Here is a 17704-nt window from a genome sequence, read left to right as displayed (position 1 = left end):
TTTCTGGGCCTGATTTAAAGACGACTGGTAAATGTGCCACCTGCTGCCTAGTGCTGAGAGGGGATGTGTGTGGTGTACAGGCTCTGCTGTGCTGTTGTGGACCAGGGAAGGAGTTTGCATCAGCCTGCTATCCCCAGCAAAAATGCTGAAGACTGTTGCTTCATGACCTTACTGAATAGAAAAGGGGTGAAGATTTTGTTGTTGGGAGTTTATTACCTCTCTTGTTGTTTGGGGAATGTGTTGGCATAACACTGTGGCTAGGAAGGCAGCGCAGAATTAAAAATTTTTGTGTTTCACATCATTTTTCAGAAATGCGAACTCCTCAGAGGAGTGTTTCATACCACTTTTATGCAAGTCAGCATGTGAAGTTTCAGCTAGGTATGCAGTGATGAAGGATGGCAGAAAGTCACTACGGTATGATAGTGCCACGCTGCTGCCAAGAGTAGGGGAGACTGACAGGGCTAAGTTACAACAAACAGCAGTTACAAACCGAAGTTGTAAGTTTTTTGAGACCATGTTGTCATATATTAGAATATAACATGTTCAGCTTTCTGTGGGGGCTGAGGCAAATGTGCGTTTCAATAGAAGATAATTCAAAGTTCATTAAAAAACAAAACCAAAACAAATATTCTCAAGATTAGCTTTTTTTCTTTCTCCTTGAAAGAATACATTGCTAAATTTTCTATTTCTTTGATTTTGAGGTAGTAAAATTACATGCTGATCCTCAGTGCAAATCTCAACACATCTTTAAATACTACAGTGTCTCCATTGTGTTTGAAGTTCATCTTGATTCTAATGTCATCTGCATCCATTGAGGTTACTACCTAATGAAAAGGAAAGCTGCTTGCTGACCTTCACAGGCCGACAGTCCGTGGTGTTGCAGTGGCGTTTCTGCAGGGATGCAGCACGTGCCCGTGCCTTCCTGGCGCTTGACCCAGGGAAGGCTGTCTCACCTCACCGGAGAAGCTGGAACTGCTGTCAGAAACCCATCACCTTGCAGGCAGCCTGTTAAATACCTGGATTTTAGGTGACTTAGTTATCTGTAGTCTAGTTGTTCTGTGGAGTTTATTTGTTTTATTCCCCCCCCACCCCCCCAAGCTAACAATGTGTGTCTCTTCACAGGAGTTTGCGTTTTTTTCTTTTTTTTTTTTCTTTTTTAAATTATTAGTGGCAGGCAGGATAAGCTATTAAATATTTTTACTGAGTGCTGCAAAAAAGGGTGCATGACTTTTCTGATGGAATTTAATTTTGTAATGCACCTCAGGTTAGAATTTGGGGTGATCAGTTGAGGCTGCAGGATGAGCTCACCCCTGGAAGACGTCCCTGCAGTAGAGTGGAGGTACTCTCGTCCACTCTTCTTCTCCAGCTCCCTGTGTTGTCTCTCCTAACTTCTTCTGGCCCTGGGAGGGGGGCAGCAGCAGGCAGCACGATCGGATCGGGAGCTGCACACTGGCTGCTCAAGCTGCCGGGGAGCCTGGGGCTGCTGCTGAGGGTGTTGGGGAGCCCTGGGGTTGGGCCCAGCTGCTGAAGGTGGCCAGGGAGGGTGGGTGTCCCTGGGTCTGAGCACACTCTGTGATCACAAAGCCCACTTTTTAGGAATTCAGGTTAGTAATTTTTTTTAATTGGACTAGGGGGAAAAGCCTTTATTGAAAGGCGTTCTGTTAATTTTTTTTCTTCCTATTCAAAATAGACAGCTGAGCTCTCTGCCCAAATGCATCCCTGCTATTGAATAATACCATGGAATCTTCATAATACAGACTTGTCTTAAAAATTGCAGTTTGACTTTTGTTTAGGATTTCTGGGCTATAGTAGTCTGAATTTTGTGTGGAAAAATTGTTTGTGAAACCTCCCCTGGTATTGCTTACCTAGGACACGTAGTGGAGTTGTTTGAGGTGAGGTGGGATCTTTGATACTTGTGCCATTAACAGTTGCAGTAAATTAAATCTTTCTAGGTGTGAACACCCAAACCAGGGAGCTGAGTGCAGCACATAGGGCTTCAGCCCATGCAGGAGTAGCCCTGAGCGTGTGTGTTCCTTTGCAGGACCACTGAGACATACTAGGAGCATCAGATCCCTGTTGTTGTATGAATTTCCTATCGATTTCTTTTTGGAGTAAGTTTTCTGCAGTAGTGCCCAAGTAGGAGAAGGATTGCGAGAGTCTTCCCCCCCCGGCCCTGTTTATCTCACTAGATAAAAACAGGGTTAAAATAAAGGCAGAGAAACAACTCATTCTCATAAGGCTGCTGCTCCACAACAGTTTAATCTGGTGGAAATAGGCACAGCCTTGGTCTTGCCCTCTCCCCCCTGTGGCTCTCACAAAGTCAGCAGGAAATTAATTAAAAGCGAAGAGTGGCTTTATGATTGTTTATTGAGAGCCTGGGCTGGCTTGCTGGAGATTCAGGCAAGAGGCAGTGCTGGCTCAAAGGCAGGAGTGGCTCGTGGCCAGAGCGGGTGGCATCTGGCAACACCAGCCTAGGCTGGCCCATACTGGCAGGAGCTACTGCCTGGGAAGGGCAGCTGACTTGTCAGGAGCCGCTTGTGGTCTGACAGCCCCTTCAAATGTTATTGTTCGCAAGTATTTGCAGGGACTGGGATCCCACAGATCTGAGGACTCTTGCAGCTTTCTTGCAGCTTCCAGAGTTGGTTCTGTTTTTTCCTGGAGTGTTCCTCATTATCCAGCAGGGTGAGGAAGGCGAAGGGGCTAGCTTGATGTTGTTTTCTTGGGAACTCTTACATCCTGTGCAGAGCAGGGTGAGACTGGCATGATGGCTATTTGGGGGGAAAAAAAACCAATATCAAAAGAGCTAAACACTTGAATGGGCTGGTAGGACTGCCCTCTCAAGTTGAGATGTAGGTTTTAGCCTTTCAGTGACGGATAATAAATGGGTGATGAAAGGACTGTTGAAGAGCCTGAAAAGTGAGCTGGAATAGCTTGTGTTTGGCTTGATGGATTAAACAGTGATTGGGATGTAAAGGAAAATATCTCAAAGTGGGAAGTTAAAATGTGGATCTTCACAGCGTTGTTTCGGACGTTGGAAAGACAAGATTTTTATGAATTATTTGACAGACATTCAAAAAGACATTTTTAATAGCTGCTACAGTAAAATTATGATGCCCTGGGCAATAGTCTTTCCTGTGAGGAGAAAGCTTGTGTCTTGGTGATACTGCCAGGGCAGACACTGTAAAGTGTAATGTTTAGGCATGTCTATGAACAGAAGAAAAAAATTAAGAAGGGAGCTTTTACGACAGAAAGTAGCCAGGAGTGATTGCGAAGTGTGTATGTGTATATATATGTGTGTGTATGTATGCATATGTTTATATACACAGCGAGTTAGCTGTATATCTGTTGTCCTCCAGCTGCTGCCTCCTTTCTGTCTGAGTAGTGTCACCTGTCATTGAGCCCACTGGTTTTAATGTGCTGTGGCTTGTACATGCTGTTCGCAGCTATCTTGGTGCTGGAGTCTGAACATGTTGAGGTGGGACTGGGATGTGAACTGAGGCTGCAGCATGCCGCTGGTACGTGGCACTGCCCAGCTGTTTTCCACGGGTGGGTTCTTGGAGGAATCCTTCAGAATTTGTACATAGTTTACAGGGAAGCTGTACTGGTGCTTTGAAAGACCCCCCTACTGCTGCCAATAACTCTAATCGCCCATCAGGTTTGGATTGGAGCAGAGATATTTTTGTTAATTATTGTCACAGTTAATGGAGTGTGTAAGAATCAAAAGCGATTTTTGTAAAGCAAGTTTTCCTGTGGCCATTCCAGTGAATACAACCTGAAGTTGCAGCTAGTTAAATGAAACTAAAAATCTCATTGATTTGTATGGTAGTTAATTTTTAGAGCTGCTGTCATTAATATTGGGAAGCTCACTATTGTGCTGAGCAGGGCGGTGGTTTAAAACACACAGATGTCAAAACTCAATAACTTTACGTTTCTGACACCTTTTGTGTTTTCAGTAAGTAATAAGGCTGTTATCATCTCTTGATTATCAACCTTTCAGTGAAGCATGTTTAGGAGTAATCAGAGCTAGACGTGTGAAGCTTAGCAATTCTTCACTTGAGCAACAGTGTTCATAAATCAGCTCATAACGTAATTTTAAGATAGAACTTCAATCATGTTTTTGTTGGTTGTTCGTTCTTTGGTTTGGGGGACTGATTTTCAACAATGTTACTTTGATGGAAATGACAAAAGTTTTTGAGCCAGTTAATACTACTGTTGTCATAGATCACACCATTTATTATTGTGGTCTTGTAAGTTACTTTGAACGGCTTTGCTGTCCTCCTAGTGCTTGCTCTTGCTTTGTCTTTATAGTGACTACTCCTGTTGCCTTCAGCCACTGTTTTCTTTGTTGTTGTTATTTTATTTTGGTTTGGTTTTTTTCAGTCGAGAAAAATGGAATCTCTTCATAATACAGCCGGAACATGTTTGGTTGTAATCCAGGCAATAGACCTGCAGGGCAATTGAGTTGGAGTCCAGGGCTGAGTTTCAGTACTTCTGTGGCCTGAGGGGAAATGAGACAAAATCCACTAAACGCGTGCAAGGAAGTGTGTTTCTGTTGCTTTCAGAATGCTCTCCATGTTACTGGATCTACGTACTCGGTGGTGCCTCTTCCAGCTGCATTATTACTCGAATTCTTTAGCACCCCAGAATTTGCCTAGGAAGTTCTATATATAATGAAGTGATGCTTCCCTCTTGCTTTACTCTTCTTCCTCCTGAGCTGTGTAAGAAATCTGGTTTTAGGTTCTCATTCCTTCCCTGTGCTGTCTGTGTAAATGTGGAAGAAAGGGTGTGAGGCCACATTTCCTGCCTGTGGGTGGAAGGGTTTGGAAAGTTCCTGACTTTCTCCCTGTGAACTGACAGGGCTTAGTGCTCATTGCAAGAGTATTCCCCACGTAGGTGATGATTTGGATCACATTTAACTTCTGTGATTTTGCAAGTGTGTGTAACTATCCGAGGTGGGTTTGCCTTATATTTACTGTCAGTAAATACAAACCAAACTCCTCAAGCCTCTCTAAAATCTCGTTTCAAAAAGATTAAATATTTGCTTGAATTAAAATAAATTTGTGTTAGATGTTAAGAGTAAATGAGAGTTCATTTTTTTGGGGGGGGGCAGGCGGGGGGCTGCATATGTAAGGCTCGGAATAGCGACTATTTACATGAATGCATGCTCTTGTGTTGTGTAGAAACCTTAGTATCAAATCTTGAAGTTCCTTGAAAAGTCGCTTGTTAAAGCATTTTCAGTTGAAGCAGTACAGCTTTGTTACTGCCCATGGAAGCCATAGAAATACGGTGAAAGTGTTCTGAGTGTTGTCTTATAAAGAATAGAGGTTATATAGCACAATGACTAAGACGAATCCTTCCTTTATTTTTTCGGGGGGGGGGGGGGGGGGGCGACGACGACGACGGGACGGGGACTGTATGCATATAAGTAATGCACTCAAGCCTTTTCCCCATTAAACTTTTGTTTGGTCCAGGCTGTTGCTGGCTGAAAGTTACTGCCCTACAGTGTGCCCTTTTGCCTCCTTGAAGTAAGTGTGCTTTCAGTCCAGTTGCAGGTGGGTAGTTACCTACTTTGCACAAGCTGCTGCTGTAATTGGCAGGTGTTGGCAGGCTGTGCAGAGCAGTCCCAGACTGAGAGTCTGCGGTCTCTGTGCATGTCCTTTGCTCCCCACAGGTGATTTTGTCCAAGCCAAAGCTGAGATACATTTTCCATTTAGGTGCGTATAAAAATATATATTTACCTACTTTTTTAGAGGGTACAGTGTCATGTAAGAGGTTTTTCTTTTTGTGACCAAATGAAAGGAAACCAACCCAGTTAGTAGATACCAGGCAAGGGAACTGAATTAATTGTGCTTTAGTAGGTACTGTAACAATGAATGCCTTCAACCAGTGCAGAGATTTAATTTGGTCTTTGCATTAGCAAAATACTGCTTCTATATACATATGCCTACTTTTAAATTTACCTATTTAGATATGTATGTTCAGTTTGCACACACGCACACAGAAAAACCTTGAGGACAGAGGTGGTGAGAGCAAAGACATGCAGCGAAGCCTTCTGGAGTTGACCGTGTGTTTCCTCTGTTTCAGCTTAGCATCTTCATGGAAGGAGTCAATATTTATTTGCCTATTTGGAACTTGACCAACAGTTTATTTAGAAGGTGGTTAATGTATCTGCATTGCTGGAAGCCATAATGCTCAGCAGTGTATGTGGGCCTTTTAACTGTTCCTGGGAGATATGATTAATGTGGCAGAAAATGACATTCACAGTAGTAATTGAGGGTCTTTAGCACGCTTGTCTTTTGTATGTTAACTATTCTTCATTTGTTTGTTTGTAGCAGAAACTTAAATCCTTTTTATAGAGGATTACATTCTTCTAATCTCTGTGTTCTCATTACAGCAACATCATATGAGGAAACTAGCTTATTAGTTTCTTGTCTGCAGACTGTACCATTAGCAGGTAGTCTGCAGCTCAGGTTACAGTAGACTTGTCTTTAATATAAAATATTTTGTACAGTGTCATTTGGGTTGTCCTCCAACAAATAGCTCTTCTAAATCGGTGTTCCACTGGAAAGCAAAGTAAGCATTTTTTGTGTGAAGGGACTGAGTCAGGATGCTGTTCTTGGCATTTGCATTTTTCCCTTTCTTTTTGTCTCTAGTACGAGTGTTCAACCCTTGAGAAGGAAGGGATTTCTGTAGTTAGTTTTCATTATGTCCTATTTAAATGAACTGTGTAGTGAGGCAGTAGGCCCTGATTTCTTCTGGTAGTGGTTGGACCATCTTGTTTATTACTAAACATGAGGCTTTTTCTGTGCTTGGAAACTGAAGAGGGTTGTTCTGTCTTCTAAGTTTGAAAATGCTTGTGTTACAAATAAAAATATTTGGATGTTTGCATGAATAAAGCCAAAGCTTACATGTAATTCTTCAGAAGCTGCAGAGATGAGAAAATAAACAGATCAAAAGGTGGCTAACTTTTTTTCCCAAATTTATCTGCAGTATGATTCAGAATTAGTCAAATTGAGATTTACCTTTTTTCTGTAATTTAGCTTTTTGCTGTGATTTTTGATAAGTTGTCAGAGTTTACAGTACTGTTGTGGAACTAATTTGCGTGCAGTATCTCCCTAAGCAGATAATAGTGCAGATCCTTTTCTGCTTCACTAGCTGGCACAGCTACTGAATATGCTATTGTGTGAGGTTATAAACCAGATAATCTTAATTGGGCATTTCCTGAGAGGAAGGGAGGAATGGCTGAAAAAGGAAAGAATTGGAAATAAGGGCATGTATTCCTAATACACAAATTTGGCATCCATCCAGGAAAATGGGAGAATTTCCTGTTAGTTAACATCTTCCAAGAGCCAAAAGCCTGGAGATACATATTGCATACCTCGGAGAGCCAGAGGGAAGGGGGAAGGCTGGGAATAGGTCATGCATGAAAGCCCCAGGGAACTGGTTGCTGCTTGGTGTGGTGGGACTGAGGGGTGTGAGCAGCTGGATCTCAGGGCGGCTATAGCATCAGTGAGCCATCTCCTTTGTCAGGCCAGGGATTTGGGTTACCCTCTAGCAGTTGCACCGGCAGGGTCTGGTGTCATAGGCAGAGTCCTGGAGCTGGTTTAGAACTGAGTGAAGTGCAGATCAAGCTACGTGGAATGTGTGTGTGTATGTCATGTCTATGCGTGCACATATATTGTAACGCATTTGGTGCTGCACTGTAGATATATGTGGAGTCCTGACTACTAAACTGGAGAATCTGTGCTATAGATAAACTATGGAATCACTCATAAGTTTGAGGAAAGGATGGCGAACAGAAGTGGGTATAAGCGAATAGGATCCAAAAGAATTTCAGTAGTTGCACCTGGTTCTGTTGGAATGATCTTTTTGGATCTGCGTTTGAAGAGGGAGGTTGCTTATTAAATTGAATTAATGGACAGTGAGTTATAATTCAGAATTTGAGCCTCTACTAATGCAAGGTTGGAAAAAAGAGGGAATCGGGGAAGAGCTGTATTGAAAAAAGATGGCAACTTTTTTCTGTAGTTGTGTTCTGAATCTTCCCTCACTGACCTGACACATTAGTGTAGATGCTTCAGACAATTGTAAATACTTGTATGCCACCACCTTTGGGTTTTGGATTTGCTTTAGTGTAGGGTGAGCTCTTTCGGGTATTTTTGGTAAGCCTTTGAGTGAATCAAGATCATAATTGTTCAGAATATCTACATTAGTGTTTGGGGATACTTGAGGTTCTATATGCTACAGTCACTTCAGCTCAAGTTAGCGTGAGCTCTGGGAAAAGTAAAGCTTCTAGGGTAGATGTAATCAGAAGGAGCATTAATAGGAGTAAGGAGAGTGGCTCACTTTGTATGTAGAAGTCTGTCCTAAGTATTATATTAAATATTAGTTACAGTACAGAAGGGACTTAACTATTTAACAGTTGCATTAGAAATTGATGTCCGAACTTCCGTCATGGGTAACAGTGAAATATTTTTTTTTTAAATCATCTATTGTACTAGAGGAGTGTAATTCAAAACAAATAAACTTTACCCGTTTTGACTTCTGCAGTCTAGTACAGATGCACTAAATTAGTTACATCAAGAACTAAGTAGTATTAGCTCTCTGAATTTAGGTATGATTGTATTTCACAAACTTTGTAAGTGAAAAGAAAAACAGAAAAGAAAACTGGATCTCACACCCTTGATTAATGAATGAAGTTTGATAGTAGTTGCCTGCACTGTCATTTGTAATGAAAAGAAATATAATTACCTGTGTTACAGTTTCATGGGTGGTAACATATCAATATAACAATAAAGGAGAATAATGGCAAAGTTAAACATGCAGTTGCAGGAAAGGTCTGTATGCAGTAGAGATTGTCAGGTATATTAGATTTGAGAGGATGAGGGGAACATGGTGAATGTGTGGAAGAGAAGGCCACCACTCAAATGGTGCCTTAGGAAGTTTTTAGCTGCCTTACGCAGTTTTATAATAGTTTCTGAAGTCCTGTTAAGTCTGTTGGCAGGTATTAAGAGAACATATTGATCAGGTGGAAACAACTTAAATTACACTGGTTTTGTTGCTTTGTTTTTATCTTTTGTCCTTCCCCTTCTAGGAAGGGAATTTTATCATCGTTCTTTAACTTATGTGTGATTTGAAGCTCAGTTAGAGTTTAATGGCAGCTTGTCCATGTTTACCTGAAGAGCCAGTAATGTCTAAGCCAAGTGTTTGTGACCCCAGAGCAGTTCGGGTCCCCTTAAAGGTATTTGGGATAACTGCTAATTTTCCTCTTAATTTTTGTCAGTTGTAACTAGGATGCTTATATAGTCTCTGTGGTGTTCAATTAACTACCAGTTAGAAATTTTGGAGCTGAGTGCCTTAAATCTACTTTTTTTTTAAGGCCAAGAGTTTAGGTACTTAAATTGTTGCTTGATGAGAAAGCAGCATCCCTGGGCCTGGTTCTGATCTGCTAAATGTCTATGTCCTTGGGAAGGGGACCTCAAACCACAGCTTTGCGCTGCAATACTGAAATCTGTGTATAAACTACAGATGGCTAGGTTTATAAGTCACAGCTGTGCTCATAAGTTAACAGCCAATATTTTGAACTGCGAAGAGATTCTTTGTTGGTAAACTGTGTCTCTTCTGTCTTTTCCAAATCTCTGTGAACAATGAATATCCTCCAGTCAGCCTTTCCAAGTGTTGTATATATTGTGGAAGATACATAAAACCGTTACAACTTGTTGTTATAATAATTTATCGTGAAACTATTTTCTGCTTTATAAACTGTCGCATTAGTAGCAAATACAAAAAGAAATCCCTTTTGCTGCCATGCACTGCCCTTGAATTGCTCCTGCTGATTTTAATGCTGTTGTAATTACTTTTCCCAAATATTCTGTTTCTATTCTTTGCTTCTTGCCAGACCCAGGGGCAGGAAAGCAACTTTACAGGGGAAACAAGTCCTGCCTTTGTAGAGTGCTATGAAATGCACAGAGTAAACAAATGAGGGGGTGAGGGATAGGGATAGAGTGGGAGTTTGTTCTCCTGCTTCACTTCACTTTTCTTGTGCCAATAGCAGGGTTTTTAAAAAGAAAAGGAAGAAAAAAAAAAAAAAGGCAAATTGGATTGTTAGCAGCGTCCCTTAGGATCATAAATGAAGAAAAGATTGTGTATGTAATTCATAAACATCCTGAACTATACGCCTTCTATTTCAACTTATTAGGGCATGAAGTAGTGCCTGCCAGGTTAATTTCACACTGGGGAATTCAGCATTCATGCAGTTCTTAATTTCCTCCTCTATACAAAGCTGTGATAAGGAGAGAATAAGAGTACTGGAATATTTGATTCCAAATAATTAATTTTAAAAAGAAGTGTTTTAGAAGTAGCCGCAAGACAATTGTAGTTATTTATTCTTTTTAATTGAATTTGGAGCATAACAGGAGAATATTTATTTGTCACTGATAGGAAATACGCTTTTTGTCTAACAAACAAAACGCTGTACTTTACAAAATACTCTTTTATAGATGAAATTATTGTTTTGAGTTCAGGATGTGGTGGGCAGACAATAAAAAAGAAACCACTTGCAAATACCGCCAAGCTTTTCTCCTTTTCCCATCTGCCAAAAGAAAAGTGCAATTTGTTAGTATGGAACAATGGTCAGCCCTCTGTTTTCATTGTCTTAATGGTTAAGATGATTTAATGGTTAACTGGAGTTCAAGGATTGTTCTAGCCTAGTGCCTGCTTTTTGCTTCTGTGATGTGCTGTCTGAGCATGAGCGGAGGGAATGTTGGATCTAAACAGGAGTGGGACCAGGCTTTTGTTAAAAAAAAAAAAAAAAAGCCTCAAAAATCTTATGAAGTGATTTAAGAGACCTAGAACCTTTTATTCTCCTTTAACTCCATCTGTTACTTTAAACTCAGTCATGGGTGCTGACTGGTGGTGTGATTTGGGACAGTTGGATTCAACTGGTGTTGGAAGGCAGTTAAGGTGGATTCCTAAGGTTTTGGTTTATTCTTGAAAAACTGTATTTCATGTGGACATTTTTATTTTCTCTTAAAATACTGAAATGATCAGTAGAGATGAATTTATTTGGGTTTGGGTTGGTATGGCTGGGAATTACGTATGTTAGGGAAATAATGGGGTGAGAATAATTGAGAGCTGAAGACATTGGTTTTGGTGGGAGTTCAGTCAGCTATTCCCCCTACTGCCTTTGAAGACCAAGCTATGGAATTTTATTTGTTCAGGAGGGTCAATTGGAGCTTCATATAGGTTGCTTAAACACATCTTGCATAAGCTCACCCGTTGTCAATTTTTTTCTTTTTTTTTTTTTTTTTTTTTAAAAACAAAAACAAACAAAAAACCAAAAAAAACCCAAAACACCAGACTGTTACATTTGGGAATTAAAAGTGCCCAAGTTGCAGAAACTAAGAGAAGCTTGAATAATGAAGGTTCTACCCCTTTGTGGTGCATAAAGCTTATATATGGGGATACTTCTAATGTTTGCAGAAAAGCATATTCTTGTAAGTAATTGGTTTTGCTGTTATTTGGCTCCTATCTTATTTTGATGATCTGTTTTTGTTTTTAGCACCAGCAAACATTTTTAAATCAGCTGAGAGAGATCACTGGTATCAATGACATCCAGGTACTACAACAAGCACTGAAGGTAAGATGGATGTCTGACTTCTAGCAGAACATATATATCTTAACTGCCTGTGAAAGCCATAAACTCCACCCCTTCTTACTCTTGTTTTCCCTTCCTTCCCAGTTTGAATACTTTTTAGATTTATTTCAGGGGAAAAAAGGTAATAATGATGGCTTGTTCACTTTAGAAGGAATCTTGATCGCTTCTGCTACAGACATAAAAATTAATCTGCTGTTCAAAAATGAAAAGATAGGAATGGTTTGACTTGCCTTTAACCTTTGGCTAAAGTATTTTGAAATACCGTGGTGCTACTGCAACTGGTCAACTGATGAGTTAAGTATTGTTTCTTGTCAAGATGTAGTTGAGTTTTCTATTATGCACAGGTCCTGTTCAGTATGTAGAATGAAGAACTTGAATTTGCCACTCTTTGCTAATTTACTATTGCTTCACTGTATTTTCAACCACTGTAAATTCTTTCATAGCACAGAAGAGTTCTTCGATGCAAGTAAAGAATGGCAGGTCTCGCTGTGTTCTGTTTCCACAAATACATATATATGCATATATATATCTAAATCAAAAAAAGAAGCCTTGTTTCCCTCAGGCAGAGCTTTTTAGCCATTTATACATAGTAAATGAGGATTTAGTGAATTTAAATCACATATACATATAGCTGTTTCTTCAGATTCAGCATAAATTACAACTGCCCCTCAAAAGACAGTATTTCTTGCTTTAGAAATGAAATGGTAGATTTTCAGAAGAATTTAGCTTCTGTTAAGTCTGTGAGTGTGTGTTGATTATGCTTGTTTGAGGGATTGACTTGCATTACAAGACCTTTAATTTTTTTTCTGAAATAAATGGATTTCTACCAAAGTAAATTTTTACAATATATTTTATCTTTCTGTTGGTTAAAAATGAAGTATACAGAATATGTAAAATTTGGAAACTTTCTTCTCTAATCATATTTCACCTGAAAATACAATGTGTCATTGATCTTTTAAGTTGCTTGTAACGTTGACCTTTGTTGTTAGGAAAAATTATAAAAGGGTGAGGGGACTTTCTCACTTTTTTGTTTTGTTGATGCTTAAAGGACAGCAATGGTAATCTGGAGTTGGCTGTGGCCTTCCTCACTGCAAAGAATGCCAAGGTTCCCCAGGTAGAGGAGGCAACTTACTATCAAACAGCCCTTCCTGGAAATGACAGATACATCAGCGTGGGCAGCCAGGCAGACACCAGTAGGTATTTTTTCTTTTTTTAAGTTTAATTTCAAGGCAAGGAAGCTAAAAACTTGCCTGTGAGATGACTGTTAATCTGCTGATGATTCTTACTTAACAATTTTTAGATGGTTATGTATTCTTTCTTTCCTTATTTCAGTATAATTTTTATTTGAGATACCCTTAAGTATTACCTTTACATGTATGTATTATATTGATCAGAGGATGAGTAACTGGGTTTTCAGTCTTTGGTGTTTGGTTGTGTGTTTTTTTGTTGTTGTTTTTTTTTTTTCTGTTTCCCTCCCCCATTATAGGATTTATTTTGGGGCCATGCAGTAAATAATTAAAGACAAAAGCTGGGTACGCTTCTGTCAAAATAATTGGAGAACAATCTGTGAATGTCTCTTAACACACTAAAGCTTAATATGCTTAGAAGTAGCTTCTCCCTGAAAGGGATGACTTTCCTAAATGGAGAAATGAGAGGTTAGGTGTGCATTTTATAGCAAAAGATAGGTTTATTGTATGTGAAATTAATATTAAATTTAATTAATTTTAATCAGTTTTATTTAGTTGATACCAGAGGTCTCTCAACGTTGCAGGTTTTATTCCTTTACTTAAGTGCATAGTTATTTTTTGGGGGGGGGGCAGTGTGTTAAATGTGTTACACATGTTAAATGTCTTCTGTAAATGAGTATGGGAAATAACATGAAAGAAAAAGTCAAAGGAAGTTTTGTGGTGGGATTTCTGTAAAATCTGAAGTTTCTTGATACTGTATTTACATTTCAACATTCTAAATATAGATGTGGAATATTTTAATATTCACTGATCCTTTGACTACATATGTAGTACATATATGTAGCTTTTGTTAAATGAGTAGAATTAGCTTCACCCACAGTAGGATTTTCTTTTTCCCCTTCGTTTCACTGATCCTAGGGTGGCTACGGTGGCACCATTATAAAGCAGTTTAGTTACATCTCCTTGTGAGTTGTACAATTGTCTGTTTGTCTCTGGCACCTTGACATAAACATCTTTCTTTTTTAACTTTTTTTTTTTAATTAAAGATGAGTTTATTCTCAATATCTCACATTCTGAAAACTGCATTTTAATCCTTGGTATTACTAGCAACTCCATATAAAGTGCCCTGAGTGTGTTATAAGTAGTTGTATTATCCTCTGAATAAGGTGTGGGAGTGGTTTGGGTTTTTTTTATTGTGAGGGGTTTTTTTGGGTTTTTTTCTTCTTTTCCCTCCTTTGAAAAGAAAACACGCACAAAACTCCACATGTATTTAGTTTTCGAAGTCAGAAAATTGACATTGTTGAAATTAGTCTGTTTCCTCAAACTTACCACTGTTGTTGTAGTCTCCAGTACTGAAGATCTACTATGACAGTGGAATAGTAAGCTGGATTCTCTTGCAGTCTGTGTTTAATTAGATTTATTAGCAATCCCATTAATAGACGTGTTTAGTTTTGGTGTCACTTACTCTGCTATGCAACCTTATTGAAGATAGGAGGTGGCAACGGATATGAGAAGGAAGAGTCAAGCCTGCAGAGTCTACATTACCTGTGGCTGATGGTCAGACTGAAAAGAGTGAGTCTTGGTTGCCTGTTTCCAAGCTGAAATTCAGGATTCTCTTCTCTTTTCTGGAAGGCTGAAGACAGACCCAGATTCTTTACAGTTATATAGTACTACAAGTCAGTAATTGAGAAGTGCCAGCTGCTGTGCAGAAAGCAGATGCTTTTTTTTTGTTGTTACATCTTTAAAGTCTGGTCCGATCCTCACTGGTGACACAGATGAGAGGCCTTTGCTCTTTTAGTTGTACTGAAAACATGTCATGAGATAAAGGCATCCTGGCCAACTTTTCTTCACATTGGAGGACTTAAGGGGCAAGAACTAAACACCTAAAGCGGAAAAGTCTAAACCAGTCTGATCATAGAGGCTGCCTCGCTCTGCCCCTGAGAGGTAGTGAAAGCTTCTTGCATAAACTACAGTTCTTTCTGTTGTGATCTGCTTGCCTGTAATAATTTTGGTTATGAGTTTAAAAAACGCAGTACAGCTAAAATGCACAAGTTTCAGGGCCCAGTGTTAGTACGTACTGCCATGTAAGGGAGAATCGTGAAAGACGGTGGGTTGAGAGAAGAGAATGCAAGGGTGGACATGGATGGAAAACATTCAGCAATGATAGCTCCAACCATCAACACTCCCTTCTGCAAAGAACACTACTAGTGGTTCTCAGTAAACGTACTGTGTTGCTGACAGTATCTTGCCTTTCAAATTTGACTGCCTTTTACTGTCTCATCTAGGTATAATTACATGAAGATAATTATAAGTCACCCTTTACTGTTTGTTACTGCTTAACTACCTCTGTGCATTTGGAATTTACGTTGTTGTAAGTCACTGAGCTTCATGGTCCCACCAAGTTAAGTCATCCAGACTGGGGGTGAGAGACGGAGATAAATACCAGAACTGTCTTTTATGCCAGAGAAAACCTCCAGCCACTTACAAAGGCTTTTGAATGTATGCCTTCCATAAAGGCATTCTGCAAACTTGACTGATTAAGTTTCTTTGAAATGGTTACTTAGTTAAGAGGTAAAAATGTGTATGTGTAACTTAACAGTCTGTGATTAGCCTGGATTGTGCAGTGGCTCTTCCAAATGACAGTGGTCATTCAGCTGTTTACGAGTTGCATCCTGTATGTTAGGAGTGATTATTCTCTTATTAGCAAATGCAGCATTTCAGCAGCTTCAAAATATTGATAAGTTTGCATAAAATGTACTCCATCTTTAAAAGCAAAGGTTGACTTGCACAATCAGTGTTATTCATGATGTTTGCCTTTTTTGCCTGTTCAAAATGGCATGTGCGAGCACCTGCAAGCATAACTTTTTCACATCAAGTGATGCATGCTTTATCTGTTCCCTTTGCAAAGGTGGTGTTACTCTTAGGACTATGGGTTTTTGGGTTGTGATTTTTTTTTTTTTTCCTTCCTGCAATCTGTTAGTGGGCAAAAAGTACTTGAGGATTAGGGTTGCAATGTACAAATGAACACTTTCTAATCGAAGATCACTGCTTATGTTCTGCTTAGTAGCATAAGTCCTAGGCAGTGCACTTAAAGCAAAATGATAGTTCAGCAATGCTTTTCAATATTTTAACTTTCTTGATTTCACTAGAAACCTTCTCTTTTTTTTTTTTTTTTTCTTTTGAAGTAATTCAGTGTGTGTTCTTCTGTGGTTGCACAACAGAACTGTTTCATTGATAAGCATATATCCATTTCCATCTTACTATTTATGAAACTTGCAGAACCGGGTTAAAGGAAGCAGCAGCATGAAGATTTATTTTAGAACTTGTATTGTCTTCAAGTGAAATAGCTGTCAAGACAAGTTCTCCCCTTCCTTTCTTTTGAAAACTCAAAACTCTTTTCACAAATACTGAAGTATTAGTCTTCACAATTGCACATTCCAAAGCCGAAACAAAAGATTTCAAGCCCTTTCATAAGGACATGGTACAATGTAACTAGAAAATGCCACCAGCTTGAGGGTTGTAGACTTCATTGTTTCTGGGGACCTGCCTTTTTATATATTCCTGTCCCCAGAGTTTGAGCCTTTGCATAAGTTTCAGAACTCATTCAGTCAACTCTTCCCAATAGGGTAGACTTAACCACACCTAAATCCTCCCGAAGTGATGTTTATATAACATTTCTTAAAAACCATTCTTTTCTAGAGACTGAAAAGTTTATAGAGTGATTTATTATGGTGCTTCACTGTCCTTACTTTTAAACTCCTAATGTCTTGCCTAAATCCCTCATGCTTCAGGTTAAGTCCTTTATTCTTTGGGCTGTCCCCTGTGGAGATGGTAGTACACTTCATTCCTTTTATCTCAGATGTAAGTGTTGTATGTTCAAAGACAGTGTATCATAATGGCCCCTCAGACTTTTATCAGATCTAAACTCAACAGCTGAAATTCTTTCCAAGTCTTTGGATGTACATCCTGTACCTATTGTCAGTGTTGTTCTCTTCTGAACCTTCTCTAGTAGTTCTGCCTTTTTTGTAAACTGTGGCACTGAAAACAATAAGCAAGACTTCAGCTGAGTTCTTAAGAAAAAATGGGTGAATCTCTATAAATGTCCCTGTAGTACTTTGGCAGTATACCTTAGTGTAACACTTCAAATTTTCTTCAGTGCTGTGGTGATGTGAATTGCAGGTTGAATGTGAATTAGCTGTAGCTCCTAAACCCTTCTTTCCACAAGTCCTAGTCAGTCCTCATTCTATGCATTTTATTGTTTCTGTGAGTAAAATTTGACACTAGTTTCTTCTGTCACCTTACCTAACTCAGGTATCACTATGTGTCTTCATGACATTTCCTTCTATTTCAGGGATTATTTGTGTCATCTCCATCCAGGTTCCTGGGAGTGTCTCCAGCTTGGTGTGGTGGAGTCCCTGCTTCAAAATGTCAGGACTTTTGTACCTTGAGGTCCTCCTTTCGTGTTACATCCTCACTTGTTTATTTGTTCCATGACTATGTCTCTCCTTGCCATCCCTGTCAGTGTGAGAATCATTAGTTTAAGGTATTACCGTCCTAGAACAGTGTAAATGCAGCTGAGATGAAGAAGTTCCTGTAAGATCGTGGTGGCCAACATTTGCTAGCTCTTTCATCAGTAGAGCTGTTTGGGTTGGCTAACTAGTTGCTGAGTAGCTGTGTATTCTTTCCTCATCCAGTTATAATGAAATTTGGCATATACAGCCATGTAAATTCCCTTAAATCTTCATGTGGGATTCTCAGGCAATCATGATGTTTAACATCACAGAATAGATGGTAGAATACATGATTTTGCATAGCTCTGCTTGTAATAAGCAAAGCTAATGTAGTCTCAATTTTTTGTTTTTTT

General features: G+C 39.4%; 1 protein-coding gene across 3 annotated transcripts in view; it reads left to right on the top strand.

The window, feature by feature from the left end:
* The window catches only part of USP25 (ubiquitin specific peptidase 25), a 97459-nt gene that overhangs the window by 10345 nt on the left and 69410 nt on the right, over positions 1 to 17704 (top strand). For 2 of the 3 annotated variants that reach the window (XM_080374513.1, XM_080374512.1), the window contains exons 2-3: positions 11558 to 11635; positions 12702 to 12846. In XM_080374513.1, the coding sequence (XP_080230639.1) occupies positions 11558 to 11635; positions 12702 to 12846 (223 nt within the window). Of the gene's footprint in view, positions 1 to 11557; positions 11636 to 12701; positions 12847 to 17704 lie in introns of those variants that run through there. The other variant, XM_080374514.1, reaches the window with a different exon arrangement.

This window comes from Falco punctatus (assembly GCF_963210335.1).
Source record: "Falco punctatus genome assembly, chromosome: 2".
In the NCBI taxonomy this organism is placed as follows: Eukaryota; Metazoa; Chordata; class Aves; order Falconiformes; family Falconidae; genus Falco; species Falco punctatus.
Note: the sequence above shows the minus strand (reverse complement) of the source record. Positions and strands in the feature narration are given on the sequence as shown.